Source organism: Lutra lutra, chromosome 1 (assembly GCF_902655055.1).
Source record: "Lutra lutra chromosome 1, mLutLut1.2, whole genome shotgun sequence".
NCBI lineage: Eukaryota > Metazoa > Chordata > Mammalia > Carnivora > Mustelidae > Lutra > Lutra lutra.
The window spans coordinates 183,044,231-183,059,538 of record NC_062278.1 but is presented as its reverse complement, the minus strand read 5'-3'; the positions used below and the strand labels follow the sequence as shown (position 1 = coordinate 183,059,538).

Here is a 15,308-nt window from a genome sequence, read left to right as displayed (position 1 = left end):
AGGGTGGTCGATACCAGTGCCCTCATTGCACGGACCGAGAAAGTAATGCTCAGAGAGGCTCAGTAAATTGCTCAACATCACACAGCCAGCAAATGCCAAAGACTCAAAACTAGGGCCTGCAGTCCCCGGCCGCGACCAATCCGCCTGGAGTACAGCGCAGGCAAGCCGGGGTCCACCACCCGGGGAAAGGCGGGGCGGCGGGCGCCTGCCGGGTCTCCGGCGCTGCCCAGGGGGCACGCCTCCGCCGCGCACGCGCTCTCGGGCTCCGGGTCGGGGCGCGCGGCGGGCGCGAGGACGGCGGCGGGGAGCGTGCGCGCGGTGACGTGCCGGGCGCCATGTTGGAGGGCTGGTGGTAGCGGCTCGGGGAGGTGCTCGCTCTCTCGGTCTCGCTCTCTCGCTCGCTTCCCCCGGCTCCCTTCGGTGCCCCCCCCGGTCGCCTGCGTGCCGGAGTGTGTGCGAGGGAGGGGGAGGGCGTCGGGGGGGTGGGGGGAGGCGTTCCGGTCCCCGGGAGACCCGCGGAGGGAGGCGGAGGCTGCGAGGGACTCCGGGAAACCATGGACGTCGAGAGGCTGCAGGAGGCGCTGAAAGGTGGGGGTAGCTGCCCCCCTCTCCCTTCCTCCTCACCGTCCGCGGCCCCCTCTCCTTTCTCTGGGCAGGGGGCTCTGAGGTGCCGGGCCAGGCTGGAGCGGGGGAGGGGGGGCGCTTCCCCGGCTCCCATCCCCCTCCCACCTCCCCAGGGGCGGGGAGCCCTGTGGGCAGCTCCCTCCCGCCCGGCTCTGGGCTTTGTGTCGGCCGCCGACGTCTGGGCTGGGGGAGGGGAGCCGGGGAAGCTTTGGTAGGGGCCCCAGCCTCTCGCCCACCCCTCCGGGTTGAGGTCATGGGCCCGCAGCCCCCCTACGGGTAGGCTCCGTTTTCCGTCGGGCCCCCGCACGCCAGGCGTTGGGTGAGAGAAAAAGTAGAAGGTTTGGGGTGGGGGGGGGGGGGAGGGCGGCAGAGCAACTTTAAAGTGTCTCAGGAAGTCTTTTACAGAGCTTCTGAAGTCATTCCTCCACGCGCCCTAATTCTGAGGTGGTCGCCTTCCACGCAACAGGCTTGAGAACGGGTGGTTCTCAAACTTAGAATAGCCTGTGATTTCAGCGTTTTCACAATTATGCATTGACATCGAAAATCATGTGGAAACGGCACCATGAAGTAGCTGCAGTTTCTTAAGACGCAGATTTATGAACTTTACCTAGATAAACAATTTATGGGGGTTGGGGCCTGGGATTTGTATTTTAATCGGTGTCTCAGATAAATCTGGCGTTGGTGTTCCCCCGGACTACACTTTGAGAAACACTGAATTAAGGATGATTTGTGGAGAAGTTGAGTGCCCCCTTTAGGAGGGTTCTTGTTACAACGTGAAGAGACCGATGTTAGAAGTAGAACTTGAGAGAGTGGGGGGCGGGGTGAATATTTGGCTGAGAACCTGATATATTTTTTTTAAGTGCTTTTTATATTTGAGAAAGAACTGGGAGAAAAGTTTGTTTTTATAGTGCACTCTAAGTGGTTGATGGACTTTGGAAATATTGATAATTTTTCTTTCTTCCCTTATTTAGATTTTGAGAAGAGGGGAAAAAAGGAGGTTTGTCCTGTCCTGGATCAGTTTCTTTGTCATGTAGCCAAGACTGGAGAGACAATGTGAGTTGAAAATATGTATTTATTGTTATGGTCGTAGGCATCATTCAGAATTGTTTAGAAGGGGTGGGGGGAGTGTATTTCAGGAGAATTGAATAATCTTTTTACAGCTGTACAAGCTCCACTTATTTAAAGCATTTCCTAAGTGCATATGCTTTATTTTCCCTTATGCATACTCTGTGATGAGTTTTAAAAATTTGTTAAAATTTCCTTCGTATCTATGCTTTTGTAGATTTAGAATTTACTAGTCTGCAGTGCTAGGGAAAAGAATGCCTATCCTGTTATGACTCTTTCTGGCCCTAACAAACAGGGTTATTTCTGGAATTTTGTGGCTTTGATTCTGTCTCAAATTTTTTTTGTTGGTGGTATTTTCTCATATTGTCCTTTGTCCAACCTTTTGTTGTCACATTTATATATGTGAGTGTTTGAAGTGTCACTTCTATTTATTCTCTTGAGGACTTAGGGTGATTATCTGACAAATTCCAGATGCTACAGTTTTGATTGTCCTGTAAACTTTCTAGGATAGCTAACTTGTTACATATGCTCAGCATTTTATTAGGCTTGTTTCCAAATGTTGTGAATCTGAAACTTACACTATGAAGTTAGGGCTGTTTTCTTAAGTACCATTCCAGTTCATTGTGTGTGTAGTTTGTGTTGCAGGAGTTGTTTTTGCCATCACTAAGTTAATTTGTAGAAAGCAGTGTAGATCTGGGAACTTGCTTGTACTCTCTTTTTGTAGGGGGTGGGAAGTAGGAAGGAGATAGGTTTCTTTGGGTGCAGTGTTACTAAATGAGCTTTCTTTTGGCTCCCCTATGTCTTGTCTATTTTTAAAATTCTTTTTGAGGCCTACTGTGAGTGTAAGCTTCAGCAAGTGATGTATACTTTTTGGGCTTTATTAGCAGATGTTCATTTCTCACAAGATGCACTTGTGGTTGTAATATATGTAGCCTTCTAATAACGAGCCTAAATTTAGAAAGGAAAAAAGACCCTCTGATTTAGTAGTATTTAGTAGTCATGTGGATAAGCTGCGTCTCCATAGTGCTTTATTAAAAATTAACAGGACTGTATCTATGATGTTTTGAATCTTACATTTTTATTTATTCCACTTAAAAAGTGGAACTCTTTAGGGGAAAAAAATTACATTTTTCTCTGAATTATAGTCTCTCTTAGAACATCTTGATTTTAAAAATTGATGCAACATAACTGATATTTATGTAGATAAGCTTAAAAATGACTAGTTGCTATGTTTCAAAAATAAATTAATCCCTAAATCATAAATTCTTAAATCTCCTCTATTTCTTTCAAATTGTCAGTTGGTTCAAACTTATCCCTCTACAATATCAAGAGGGGAAGCTTTTACTTTCAGAGTTTTGATAAACAAGATTATGTCAAACTATTTGGAGATAAATACTTAAAACCTCTTCTTTTCAGGTCTGGCTTCTCTTTTGATAAACTACATTGGCTGTAAATAGTTGAAAACTTCTGAAAGAAAACTTCTTATATCCTATCAGACTGGATCACCATGTGGCTAGGGAAATTTAACCTGATTTTTGTGGACAATTATTTGTTTGTATAGAAGACTTACACAATTCTGCTATCTACTTACTCCCACCCCTCATTTATTTGCATTCACTAATATTTTGTATTAAAATGGTGATGTTAGATTCTTTATAGAATTTATAGTATTTTTAAATTTGTCATTAAAGCAGGTGGTGTTTACACGTTTCACTTTAATCTTTTTGTTTTTAATCGACATGTGCATGCCTTTTGATTCTGAAATTTGCACTTTCTGTCATCCACTTTATGGTTAAACTAAGCTTTGTCTAACGTACAAGATTTTAACAAGAAAATGTAAAGAACAGCAGATCAGATCTCTTCGGTGTTTTAGGATGGATGGGTGGCTTGAGATAAGAATTCCATAGTTTTTATTTTCATTGATATCTTATAGCAAGAAATCATTACAGAAGAGATACGTGGACTTTGTTTATGGACGCACATCAGTGACAGCCTAGGCTATTTATTTTCCATTAAAAAAGCCCAATTTGACACTAGGTGTTTTTAGCTTTAGAGAGATTTTAAAATTATAGCATACGTTTTTACTGAGAAGGAGGTTGTAGGAAAATCTAAAAAATACTGGAGCAATTTTCCTTTGTGGTCTTTTAAAAATTACCTGTAAACATCTAATGTAGGAAGTTGGGAAAGATGCCAAGACATGGCTTACTAAACTGTAATGAAGACAGATGATTTATCTAAAACAATCTCCAAATTTTGCTGGTTTTGGCTACTTCAAGAAACTATTTATTTATTTATTTTTAAAAAAGATTTTATTTATTTATTTGACAGAGACACAGTGAGAGAGGGAACACAAGCAGAGGGAGTGGGAGAGGGAGAATCAGGCTTCCTGCTGAGCAGGAAGCCTGGTGTGGGGCTCAGTCCCAGGATCCTGGGATCATGACCTGAGCAGAAGGCAGATGCTTAATGTCTGAGCCATCCAGGCGCCCCTGAAAAAAAAAATTTTTTTTTTAAAGATTTATTTATTTATTTGACAGAGATCACAGGTAGGCAGAGAGGCAGGCAGAGAGAGAGGAGGAAGCAGGCTCCCTGCTGAGCAGAGAGCCCGATGTGGGGCTCGATCCCAGGACCCTGGGATCATGACCTGAGCCGAAGGCAGAGGCTTTAACCCACTGAGCCACCCAGGCGCCCCTGAAAAAATTATTTTTAATGTTGAAAAGGTTACTTTGTCCTGAAAGTGGGACATTTCCTTAAAGGACACTTTACCAAAGGTAACAGTTTATAGCTTAATGCCAAGTATATAGTATGTGCTGAATAAACAGAAACATATGTGGTAGGTCTCGTAATGAATTTGAATATTTGATGGGTTTCAATTGTGGATTTAAACATTTGATAGGTTTTAATTGCAATTACTCTTTTTGATGGTCATATTGTCCTCCTCTTTGGCTTGTGGGAGCCTCTTTCATTTGATCCCAGAGTCCTTTTGACTTGGCTCTTAGTGGTCTTTGAGTGTCCATAGTCTTTGGTATTAGAATATGGTCAGGGTTGTTGTTTTTGTTTTTGTTTTTGTTTTTTTGACACAGAAAGAGAGATCACAAGCAGGCAGGGAAGCAGGCTTCCTGCCAAGCGGAGAGCCCGATGTGGGTCTCAGTCTCAGGACCCTGAGACCATGAACTGAGCTGAAGGCAGAGGCTTCACCCAGTGAGGCACCCAGGCACCCCTAGCATATGGTCTAAGCTCATTCCTATCTAGACCTGAAATCAGACATTTCTCAAGAAGCCGTGTCTTTTAGTGGGAAGTAGCGTTTAAAGACTACAACCTGGAGACTGGAGATGCTTATTATTATTGAGTTGGTCATTGTTTCTAGCCTCTTCAGTGGACAGAACTAATAAAATACTACATGATTCATTCTGATGCTTCCCGTTCAAAATTAGGACTACAGAGTTTTACTTCTTCCACTCTAACAATTCTGGTTCTCAAGGACACGGGAAAAGTCTAATAATAATACCAACTTCACTGGTGTAGTTAGTAAGAACATCAAAATTGTTCATATACTCTCCCAATTTGTAGCCCCAATTTAAGGAAAGTAGTTGTATCTATATTATCTGGACATATAGCTATTACATAAGTTTCTCCTAATCCTCATTCTTATTTTTATAGTAGCTCAGTATCAAATGCTCACCACCAGTCCTTAGGTCAGTATCTCTAGTCAGTTTGGTTGTCTGAAGTTCATTTTCTCCTAGATTCTTTTGGCAAAGTTCATGGGACATTTCCCGAGTTTTTATATATTGTTAACAGTTAGTGTCCTTTATTCTTGTGGGTCAGTTTGGAAATAAAATTTTTGGTTCTCATTTTCTGTCCTTGAATAGCCTAAATATGTTAATTCCATTGTTTCCCCCAACTCAGATGATAATCCAATTTTCTTTACCTCGTTAAAAGCCATATACTCTTTTTGCCTAGACTCCCAAGGAATTTTTTTCTGTTAAGCGCAGTAATTTTTTGGGACTTTGTTTTAGTGTTGGGCATTTTGGGCCAGTATACTCAGGTATGTGGTATGCTCTTTCAATATGTATTTTCAAATTTTTCTTATCTTTAATTTCAGGAAATAAAAATTATTTTCCTTGATTTTCCTTTTCAGGGACTCCTTGTATTCTTATGTCAGTCATCTTTGCGTGTCTTCAGTATTCTTTATTTTGTCCTGAATTCCTTTCCTTATTCCTGTTTAAAAAAAAAAAAAAGATAAAAAAATCAAGCTTTGGTGAGGTAAGCTTCGTTTATTGAAAATACATAGTTTGCTAAATTTTGATATCTGTCCTCAAAGTTGGACCACACTGAAGATTCTGAACATACCCATTCATTATTCCCAGAAGTTTCTTCTTGCCCTTTTGTAATCTTCCTTCCCTAGGTGTGCTCCTCTTCTCAGGCAACTAAAGATCCACTTTTCGTCACTTTAGTTTGTTTGTTCTAGAATTTTATATAAATGGAATCATACAGTTTGTAGTCTTTGGCTTCTTTTATTCAGCATAATCAAGGTCCGTATATGGTTATCAGCATTTCATTCCTTTTTGTTTCTGAGTGATATTCATTATATGGATATCTTACAGGTTTTTTATACATTCACTAGTTGATGGACATATGAATTATTTTCAGTTTTTTTATTATCAGAAAAGCTGTTACAAATATTTGTGTACAGATCTTTGTAGGGACGTAGGCATTCTTTTTTCTTGGATAAAAAACCTAGGAGTTAATTGGCTGGGTCATATGGTAGGTGAATGTTTAACTTCTTTAGAAACTGCCAGACTGTTTTCTAGAGTGACTGCACCAGTTTGCATTCCCACCAGTATTAGTGGGACTTGAGTTAAGGTTTTCCATGTCCTTTTCAACATTTATATGGCCCTTCTTCTTTTTTTTTTTTTTTTTGTAGTTTATTCTGTTAGGCACATATTGCAGAGTGGTTTTAATTTGTATTTCCCTAATGACTAATCATGTTCAGTATCTTTTCATGTGTTTATTTGCTATTCCTGTATCTTCTTGGTAAACTGGTTCTTCAAGTCTTTGCCCATTTAAAAATTGAGTTGTTTTCTTACTGGTTTTTGAGAGTTCTGTATATGTTACAGATAGAAGACCTTTATCTGACGTAGGATTCATAAGTACTGGTACAACTTTTGTGGCTTTTCTTTTCATTCTCTTGATAAGTGTCAAGGTGAAATTTTAAACTCTGTTTTGGTTTTTAAAAAAATTTCTTCCTTTAAAGAACTCTTACTGCGATATCTGTTATGTTCTTTCATTCTCATGTACTAGCTTAAACGTTTGTTTCCTGAAGTAATTTTAAAAATGTCTAATCATTTGCTGAAATCTATTATAAAACTCATTTTCTGAGTTTCTCTAATTCTGACTTGTATCATTTTTCTCTGTGTCTTTAGCTTATTTTGAAATTGTTTGATCTGTTTTTGGACAAGTCTTTCTAGGTTCCTTTCATTGTCTGTAGGGATGTTTGTTCTCCTTACTCTTTTTTCTTACAATTACTTTGTACTGGGTTTGAGCTTGATACTTTTCTATTGTACATTTTTACATGAAATTAGTTTTCTTGACCTTTGAGGAGGAAATTTTGTTCAAAATAGCTTTCCTGACTTCACAGAGCTTTCTTCTTATTTTTTTAAGTATTTAAGAACATGGAGTTTGCTCTCTGAAATTTCCAGGTTCTGTTTTCCACTCCTATTCTTATTTGGACCCTGTATTTCCTTCATCTTTATTGTCCTCTTCTCCACATCCTGGTGTCATCTCTGGATGGGAGCCCTGGTAGGTCACTTTCAGGATCACATTGGAGCAAGACTAGTGTTCCTTCACTGTAGGTCCCTATTATTTACTCACTAGCGGAGTGGGCATAGCCCATTCAGTTCCAGCTGCTATGCTCAAATTGCCCTGTCATGATTTCTAGTGATTGCTTGTTGACAGTTTTGTGGTTCTCCTTTTCCTAGGCCTTTCAGGTGCACCATGACCTCTCTTTATTTTCTTTTGTTCAGAACCTGATAAGGTATGGGTCACATAACTGTCACTTTTTCTTAACCCTTTATTCTTTGGTGTTCATGAGGTTCACTATCTTCTTAGCTAGTTTTGTGTTGTGTTGTTTTTTTCAGGTAGTTTAATTGTAAATGTTTTTGTTTGTTGGTTTTTGGCTTTGCTGTCTAGTTATGTCTGATATATGGGGTTTTGGAGGGATAGAAAACTGAAGTACCATTGTCACCCTCTCATAATTATACTTGTGAAAACTTGTTACTTTCCTCATCTATGAAGTAGAAATAATAGTATTTCATAGTATAAGTACTTAATACATGGAAAACTCATCGTGTCACTTGGTGAAACAGTAAATGCTCAATAAATAGTAGTTACTGTGTTGACAGTGCTTATATTGAGTCTGGATTGTCCCCACCCCCCTACCTCGCCCCCTGCAATTTGAAATTCTTTGTGTTGAGCAATTTTGACATAATAGTAAGAAAATAAAAGATTACCTAAAAGTAGTTAACAACAGCTGAGACCTCCTTATTATAAGTAAATAAAAATCTCCTTAAGTGATGAGGCTGTTAGATCTTTCTTCTCTGGTTTTGTTTAGAGAATTTTGTTTGTCAGCTAAGTATTTACTGAACAGTAGTATATACTGAACATTGTTTCTAAAATGTCAGTCTCCTGAGGCACCTGGTGGCCCACTGGCACTCATTTGAGCAGCAGATCTTGGTTTCTGCTCAGGTCATGATCTGAGTTAGGGCTGTGCTTGGGATTCTCTCCCTCTGCCCTTCCTGCTCATGTGTGCTCACTCTTTCTCTAAATCCCTCCAAAATATTTTTTTAAATTTATTTAAATTTATTTATTAAAATTTAAATTAAAATTTATTTAAATATTTTAAATATTCCTGGGCGCCTGGGTGGCTCAGTGGGTTAAGCCGCTGCCTTTGCTCAGGTCATGATCTCAGGGTCCTGGGATCGAGTCCCGCATCGGGCTCTCTGCTCAGCAGGGAACCTGCTTCCCTTCCTCTCTCTCTGCCTGCCTCTCTGCCTACTTGTGATCTCTGTCTGTCAAATAAATAAATAAAATCTTAAAAAAAAAAAAAAAAAGTCAGCCTCCTATACTCCCTTCATAATATTTGCCACATCCTTGTAACATCTATGTAAATATTTAATAATATTTTCTAGTTTGGCTTACTTTTTTCCAGATTTTTTCAAAATAGAAAAATATTATAGAAGTTAAGCCTTCGTTTTATCCCTCCACAGAAATGTAGTCACTATGTTAATTTTTTTCCCCTTGTGAGAAAGCTCTGAAACCACTGGTTTGTTGCATTGGTTACATCTTTCTAAGTCAGTACTTACACTCTAAATCTATAAATACTAAAATACTGTGCTTACTATGAATTTTCCTTGTGTCACCTAAAGTCCTGTCATGTACCACCATCACAGTGGTACACAGACAAAGCACAGATTTTCATTAAATATTAGTTAAATGGGTGCGCTTTTGTTTCACGTGTTCCAGTAACTGCAGCGATTAAGGTATAAACATGAAAATTTTAGTCATTTCATTTGTTTCATCATGTCATGCTATAAACCTGATGTGTCATGCATACTGCAGAAAATCTATTGACGCTTTGGAAGCTAGACATGCCAACTTTGTTTTCTGTGTAGAGTTAACTTAAAATTTTCAGTCTCTTTGGTGTGCAGGTGAGCTCATATTTTCCAAGTTTAGTCCCTGTTTTTACTAGTAGTTGGTTAGTCCCATAATTTCATGAGAGTTAGCATGTGGTAGTATTCTTGGAAGGAGCATGGCTTGAATTCTGAGATTAGGTTGGCGACTTCTTTCCGTGAATTTGGGCATGTTAATTGTGAGCCTGTTCCCTCATTTGAAAAATGGGGTTTTTACCATATTTACCTCAGCTCTTGTGAGGACTTAAATAAATAGAAGAATGTACCTATAAATACTAAAATTTGGAGTAAAAATTAGAATTGTCTATATGTCAGGCATAAACAATGAATTTGGTTTAAGATACAAGCCTGAGATATACTGTATCTTAGGGAAAGAGCTCTGGTTTGAGTCAACACAAGACCTGGGTTTGAATTCCTACCTCTACCACTTAACTCTGACCAAGGCTGAGTTCTCTGTGCTTTAATTTTCTCATTATACATCTGAAGTGCTTAGTACAGTGACTGGCACAAGTTGACAACCCACTCTCATTCCCACCCCTAAATGGAAGCTGCTATAACTATTTTATTTCCCATTATTTAAATCACTTAAATTACTGTGGGCCACAGTTGGCTAAGATACTAAATGAGGGGCTTGTAATCAATGATCTCCAAGGTTCCTCCCAGCTTGGAAACCATATAAGAGTCTGTGTTGTGGCAGTTACTTTGGGGGTGGTATTGCAGCGGTGGTGATTAAGAGTGAAGCATGGGGCGTAGTGATTGTGGTTGATGTTAAAAATGTCTGCTGATGGTGAAAGATGTTAACTGTTGGGAGTATATTGCAGAGGTGAATGGTTTGGAGACCAGAAAAGATTAAAAAAAAAAAAAAAAAAATGGAGAATCAGTTGTGTATACCTGGATGAGAAAGACCAGTCACAGTTAACCACTTTAATTCATCAGAGCCACAAAGAGGTTCACAGAATGCCATTCTTAGTGTCACCTGTATACACACCTGTATATATCTACATCCAGAGGTCCTCTTTGTGCCTGCCAGTTGATGAATGCATCAGCTCATAATGCTTGTGGAATATTACTGGAAGTCTGTCAGAAACTCCATGGTGCTTCAAAACATCTTATTAGTAAGAAGTTAAGGATTTTATGATCCACAATTTACTGTGCTTTCCCTCTGTTTTGTGGACTGTAGGTCTTTTAATTTAATGATATGGAAGTTTGTGAGTGAAAAGTGTGTGTCTGTCTGCATCCTTCTGCCTGTATCTTTCTGTACCAAAATCAAGTTTCACTATCAATAGCAAACAAAACAAAACACAAAACCCTTAAATGTATTCAGTGACTAAAGCAGTAAAGACAGTTGAAGAGGAGAATGTTAGTTGTTACTTCATTTAATACATATGTTTGTGAAAGCATTTTACTTTAAAAATACCCAGTGAATCTGAGAAATATATTTTAGATCTTCATTTTTGCTAGGCTTTTAGATGTGTTTAGTTGCTTTTCTTTGCTTTCTCTGGTTTCACCCATAGCATTCCTGTTTATATTATCAGGCTGCCTGGGTTTGGCACTGCTTGTGTGGAATCTACCTTGTGTAATAGGTACTTCTGTAACCCAAGCTCAAAGTCCATTCCTACCAGATACACTGAGTATTATTGAGAGATTACATCACTGACTATAAAGTGAAAAATAGTTACGAGTCAAATTAGTAATGATGTAAAATAATGGCAATTACTGCCCCCAGTTCTTTTTCAAAATGTGCCATATATGTGACAGTGTAGTAGGGCTTTTTTGTTACCACTTACCAGTGTGTGTTTGGGGAGGGGGGCGGAGAAAAGCTTTATTGACAGGCTCTGTGGTACAGTGAAAATACTCTTGGAGGTGAATTTGTCAGGGTATCTCTCTTGACTCTGTGCTTATAATCTGCTTGACCCTAGCTTAGAAAACAATCTTGGTGAAAATTTTAGTTTCCTTATAAACTATGTGAATGACCATGATGGAATAGGTTAGTTACCTAAGCTGCCTTTTCTTTAGGTCCCCACTGGAAATGTGAAAACACTTAACTTCACGGAGTTTTTTTAAATAGCAGGTATTTAGTAAATCTTAGATTCCTTATTTTGTTTTTAGATTGATATGAAAATAAAAATTAGCAGTACTAAAAATAAATTTAATACCAGTTTTGATACTTAAAAGGTTTGCAGCTTACTGAAATGAAGTCCTAAGAACAAAAACATTGACCAGTTACAGTGATCTCTCTTCAGGCCCAAGACTTCCCTAAATCTCATCAAACTTTTTTATACTTGAGACTGAGCTACTCATTTTGCTCTCTAAAACTTTGCTTTAGCTATTATATTTTCCTTCTTTGCTATAACTTTCTTTGCTATAACTAGATCTGACTTAGACTTCTTCAGACATACAGTACATTGTACTTTCTTTCCTGTCTCCCTGTGATTTGTCTGGGCTCCTTGCAGTTTCTGGGTATCTTGAGTATTTTTGACCCTTTTAAAATTTTATTCTCCAAATGTTACTTCTTGTTGTGTGTGGTGCTTCCCAATAAACTCCTTTGTGGAGTCTTAGATTGATTTTAAGCTTGTGAACCTGAAATGGCGATTTATCTTTAAGGGACTGGAGTTTTCACATAGGACTTGTGTTTTGGGTTAAAGTGGTTTTTCTTCCTAAAAGGCAAACTTTTAGTAAACATTTTGTGCCAGACACGGTCAGATGTTTCATATGTGTATCTTGATTTGATCTTTACAACTACTTTCTGAAGTAAGTATCTCTGCTTTTTAAAAACACATACTGAGACTTACATATCTTAAAAAGTTTTAAGGTAGTGCATCTGGTGAGTGCAAGAATTGGAATTTAAACTCAGGCATTCTGCCTTTAGGTCTCGTAGCCTGTACTTTTTACTCCTTGTCCCATGTTGTCTTCTAACGTCTTTCCTCTTTTTTTTTTTTTTTTTTAAGATTTTATTTATTTATTCATGAGAAACAGAGAAGCAGAGGGAGAAGCAGGCTCCTTGCTGAGCTGGGAGCCCAGTGCAGGACTCCAACCAGGACCCTGGGATCATGACCTGAGCCTAAGGCAGACGCTTAACCATCTGAGCCACCCAGGCACCCTACATCTTTCCTCTCTACTGAAGCACTCTGAGAATTCTTTTAAAACCTTGAGAATTTGAAATTATGCTTTTGACAGGAATCTGTTAATAGTTATTTCTGAGATGTTCTTGCTTCTTATCTAATCCTGACTGATACACCTGTCCAGCTTTCCTTTCCTTGTGGCATACCATGATAGGACCTTCTAAGCACTGACATGTCTTAGTTTCCTGGGGATTGTGGCAAATATGGGGAGGTTGGGTGTGGTAATTTGTGACTTAAGAAAAAAATGTGTCAGAAGATAATTTTACTGGAAGAGTCAGTAAGGTAAGTTACTTGCTATACTTTTAACATTTGTGATTTAGACTATTTTCCAGTACCTCAAAGGCTGAAAATTTTAATAATTGCAATTTTTCGGACATGTAAATTGAAAGTGTATAGGTGATAAGACTGATGTATATTTTAATTGGAAGTATGAGCCTAGCTTTCTTTTCAATATATGTATTTTGGATTTGTTACTCTTAATCAACCAAAAATCTTAAACTCTCAATATTGGGAGGTAGGTGGTAAGATATCTATTTACAGGTGATGAAACTGGAGAAAAATATGCTATAGAAGACTTTGGTATTTGAAAGGTATAAGCTATTGTGAGTACATTTGTAATTTTTGCATTATTGTATATCTCTAAGAGGGAGGGTGAGATAGTTTGTTGTTAACTGATGAAATATTTCTGTTCAGAATTGTTTGTTTGTACTAAAGTGAATTTGACATTTTTCAAGATTGTTTTATTCTGGTCTTATTTTAGGAATATTGTCCGTGGTGACTGCAGGGTGATTTTTGAGATTATGGCTATTTTGTCTCAAGGTAGTTATTTATCTGGAGACAGGTCCACCTTTTTTTAGGGACTTTGCACAGCAGAGTATTTCTGCAACAAGTAATCTTGAATGTGGGTAGGATGTGGCCTAGTTTTCTTTTTTCCTCAGTAAGTGCTGTTAGTAAATTCAGGGTTTTCCTGTTCAGGAGCTATTGTAAGGGAAGTAGTCTTTGTCTCCCTCCTCTGTAGATACTGATAGCTCTCTAGGCTTGCCTGTTTATTTTAGAAGGTTCATAGGGATACTTGTCACTTTAGCCAGTTTTCTTGTAAATATTATCTGTGACATTTGATTTTGCTGTCGTAGTTGCTGTAGGATATGACAGAAATCAATGCACAGTTAGGATGTGGTCTCTCTATTTTTTTTTTTTTTTTTAAGATTGATTTTATTTATTTATTTATTTATTTATTTGACAGAGATCACAGGTAGGCAGAGAGGCAGGCAGAGAGAGAGAGAGAGGGAAGCAGGCTCCCTTCTGAGTAGAGGGCCTGATGCTGGGCTCGATCCCAGGACCCTGAGATCATGACGTGAGCTGAAGGCAGAGGCTTAACCCACTGAGCCACCCAGGCGCCGATGTGGTCACTTTAAAAATTATTTTTTGACAAAATTTTAGGTGTGTGGACAGGTGGTAAATTTTAATATTTGTCTTAAAACTTTCAGTCTTAAATATTTTAAGAATCTCGAATATGGAGACTACATACATTTTCTGTTTACATCGCCATTTTGGTTAAGGAGAAATTTGGTGAAAATAACTGCATGGTGAGTTTAATGGATCACATGGATTAAATAATTCTTGTGCCCATACTGTGAAAAAACTCATGTACAAAGATTATGGGAATCAGTAATGCTTAGATAAGCTTGTCTCATTAAAGTTTTTTTTATTATATTAGTACTAACAACAAAAAATCAAACTATACTTTTAACCTTTTTCTTGTATAGTAACAAAATCTTTCTGTGTATGTGTAAATGTGTGTATGTTAATTCTTTTTAAAAAAAACACGTAATATCAAACTTGGGCAGTTTCCCTTTTGCTACCTCCTATATTTGGATATCTTAAAACAGAAGTTTGCCTCATTGTTTTTATGGGTTGCACAGTATTCCATATTTTGGGACATACTGTAAGTTATTTAACCTATCCTTCTTTGATGGTTCTTTAGATTGTTTACAGTTATAAAACAATTCAGAAAGTGCCTAAGTTAGCATATTTACATTGACACAGATGCAAGAATGGAATCTATAGGTTGATGTTTATGGGCATTATTATTTTGTCAGGTATTGCCAGCTGGCCTTCCAAAAAGTCTTTTCAACGTACGCTTATACAAGCACTGTAGGAAAGTTAATTCTCTACCACTGTTAGCACCGAGCATTATTAAGCTTTTAAATCTGAAAATCTGATAGATGAAAAATGGTATCTCATTTTAATTTGCTTTCTTTTATTTTGTGCCTACATCTTTCCATTTGTTTATTTCCAATTATAGTTTCTGTCTTCCTCATTTATGAAGTTATGATTTGTTTTTCAGGGCTTCTGCTAAATTTTTTGATAAAAATAACAAATGAGCCCGATGAAGTTACTTCTAAATAATTACACTTCTTTGTGTTAGGAATAATTTGCGTTTAAGACAGTCTCAAACAGCAAGTTGTTTTAAAAAGATGGTCATGACTATATAGCAAAGAATAGTTTTTGTAATGATTGGATTGGATTGTTATTTCTGGCATGTATTTGTCTTTTTAGTCACAATCCATAGACAAGTAGTCATATTTATCAGTAAAAGAGACCTCAGATAACAAAGTATGAGCTGTGTCTTTTTAATTTTTATGACGTATTTGAAATTTTGTTCTTGTAAATTTTTTCTTTGCAATCTAGTTCTGGCATTTCTTTGTAAATAGGCCAAAACAAACCAGTTATTTTCAGGGAAAAAACTAAGTTTTGTTCTTCAGTTGACTGAATACTGAGAGCACTCTGAGGTTGCAGTAATGTCCTAGAG

At 38.1% G+C, this 15,308-nt stretch overlaps 1 protein-coding gene across 3 annotated transcripts in view; it reads left to right on the top strand.

Annotated features, from left to right (window-relative positions):
* Positions 1-312: 312 nt before the first annotated feature.
* PPP4R2 (protein phosphatase 4 regulatory subunit 2) overlaps positions 313-15,308 on the top strand; it is a 55,517-nt gene continuing 40,521 nt past the window's right edge. Inside the window, exons 1-2 of one of the 3 annotated variants that reach the window (XM_047746760.1) lie at positions 313-588; positions 1,596-1,677. In XM_047746760.1, coding sequence (XP_047602716.1) covers positions 555-588; positions 1,596-1,677 — 116 coding nt within the window. In that variant the 5' untranslated portion in view covers positions 313-554. Of the gene's footprint in view, positions 589-1,056; positions 1,192-1,383; positions 1,441-1,595; positions 1,678-15,308 lie in introns of those variants that run through there. The other 2 variants (XM_047746777.1, XM_047746768.1) reach the window with 2 other exon arrangements.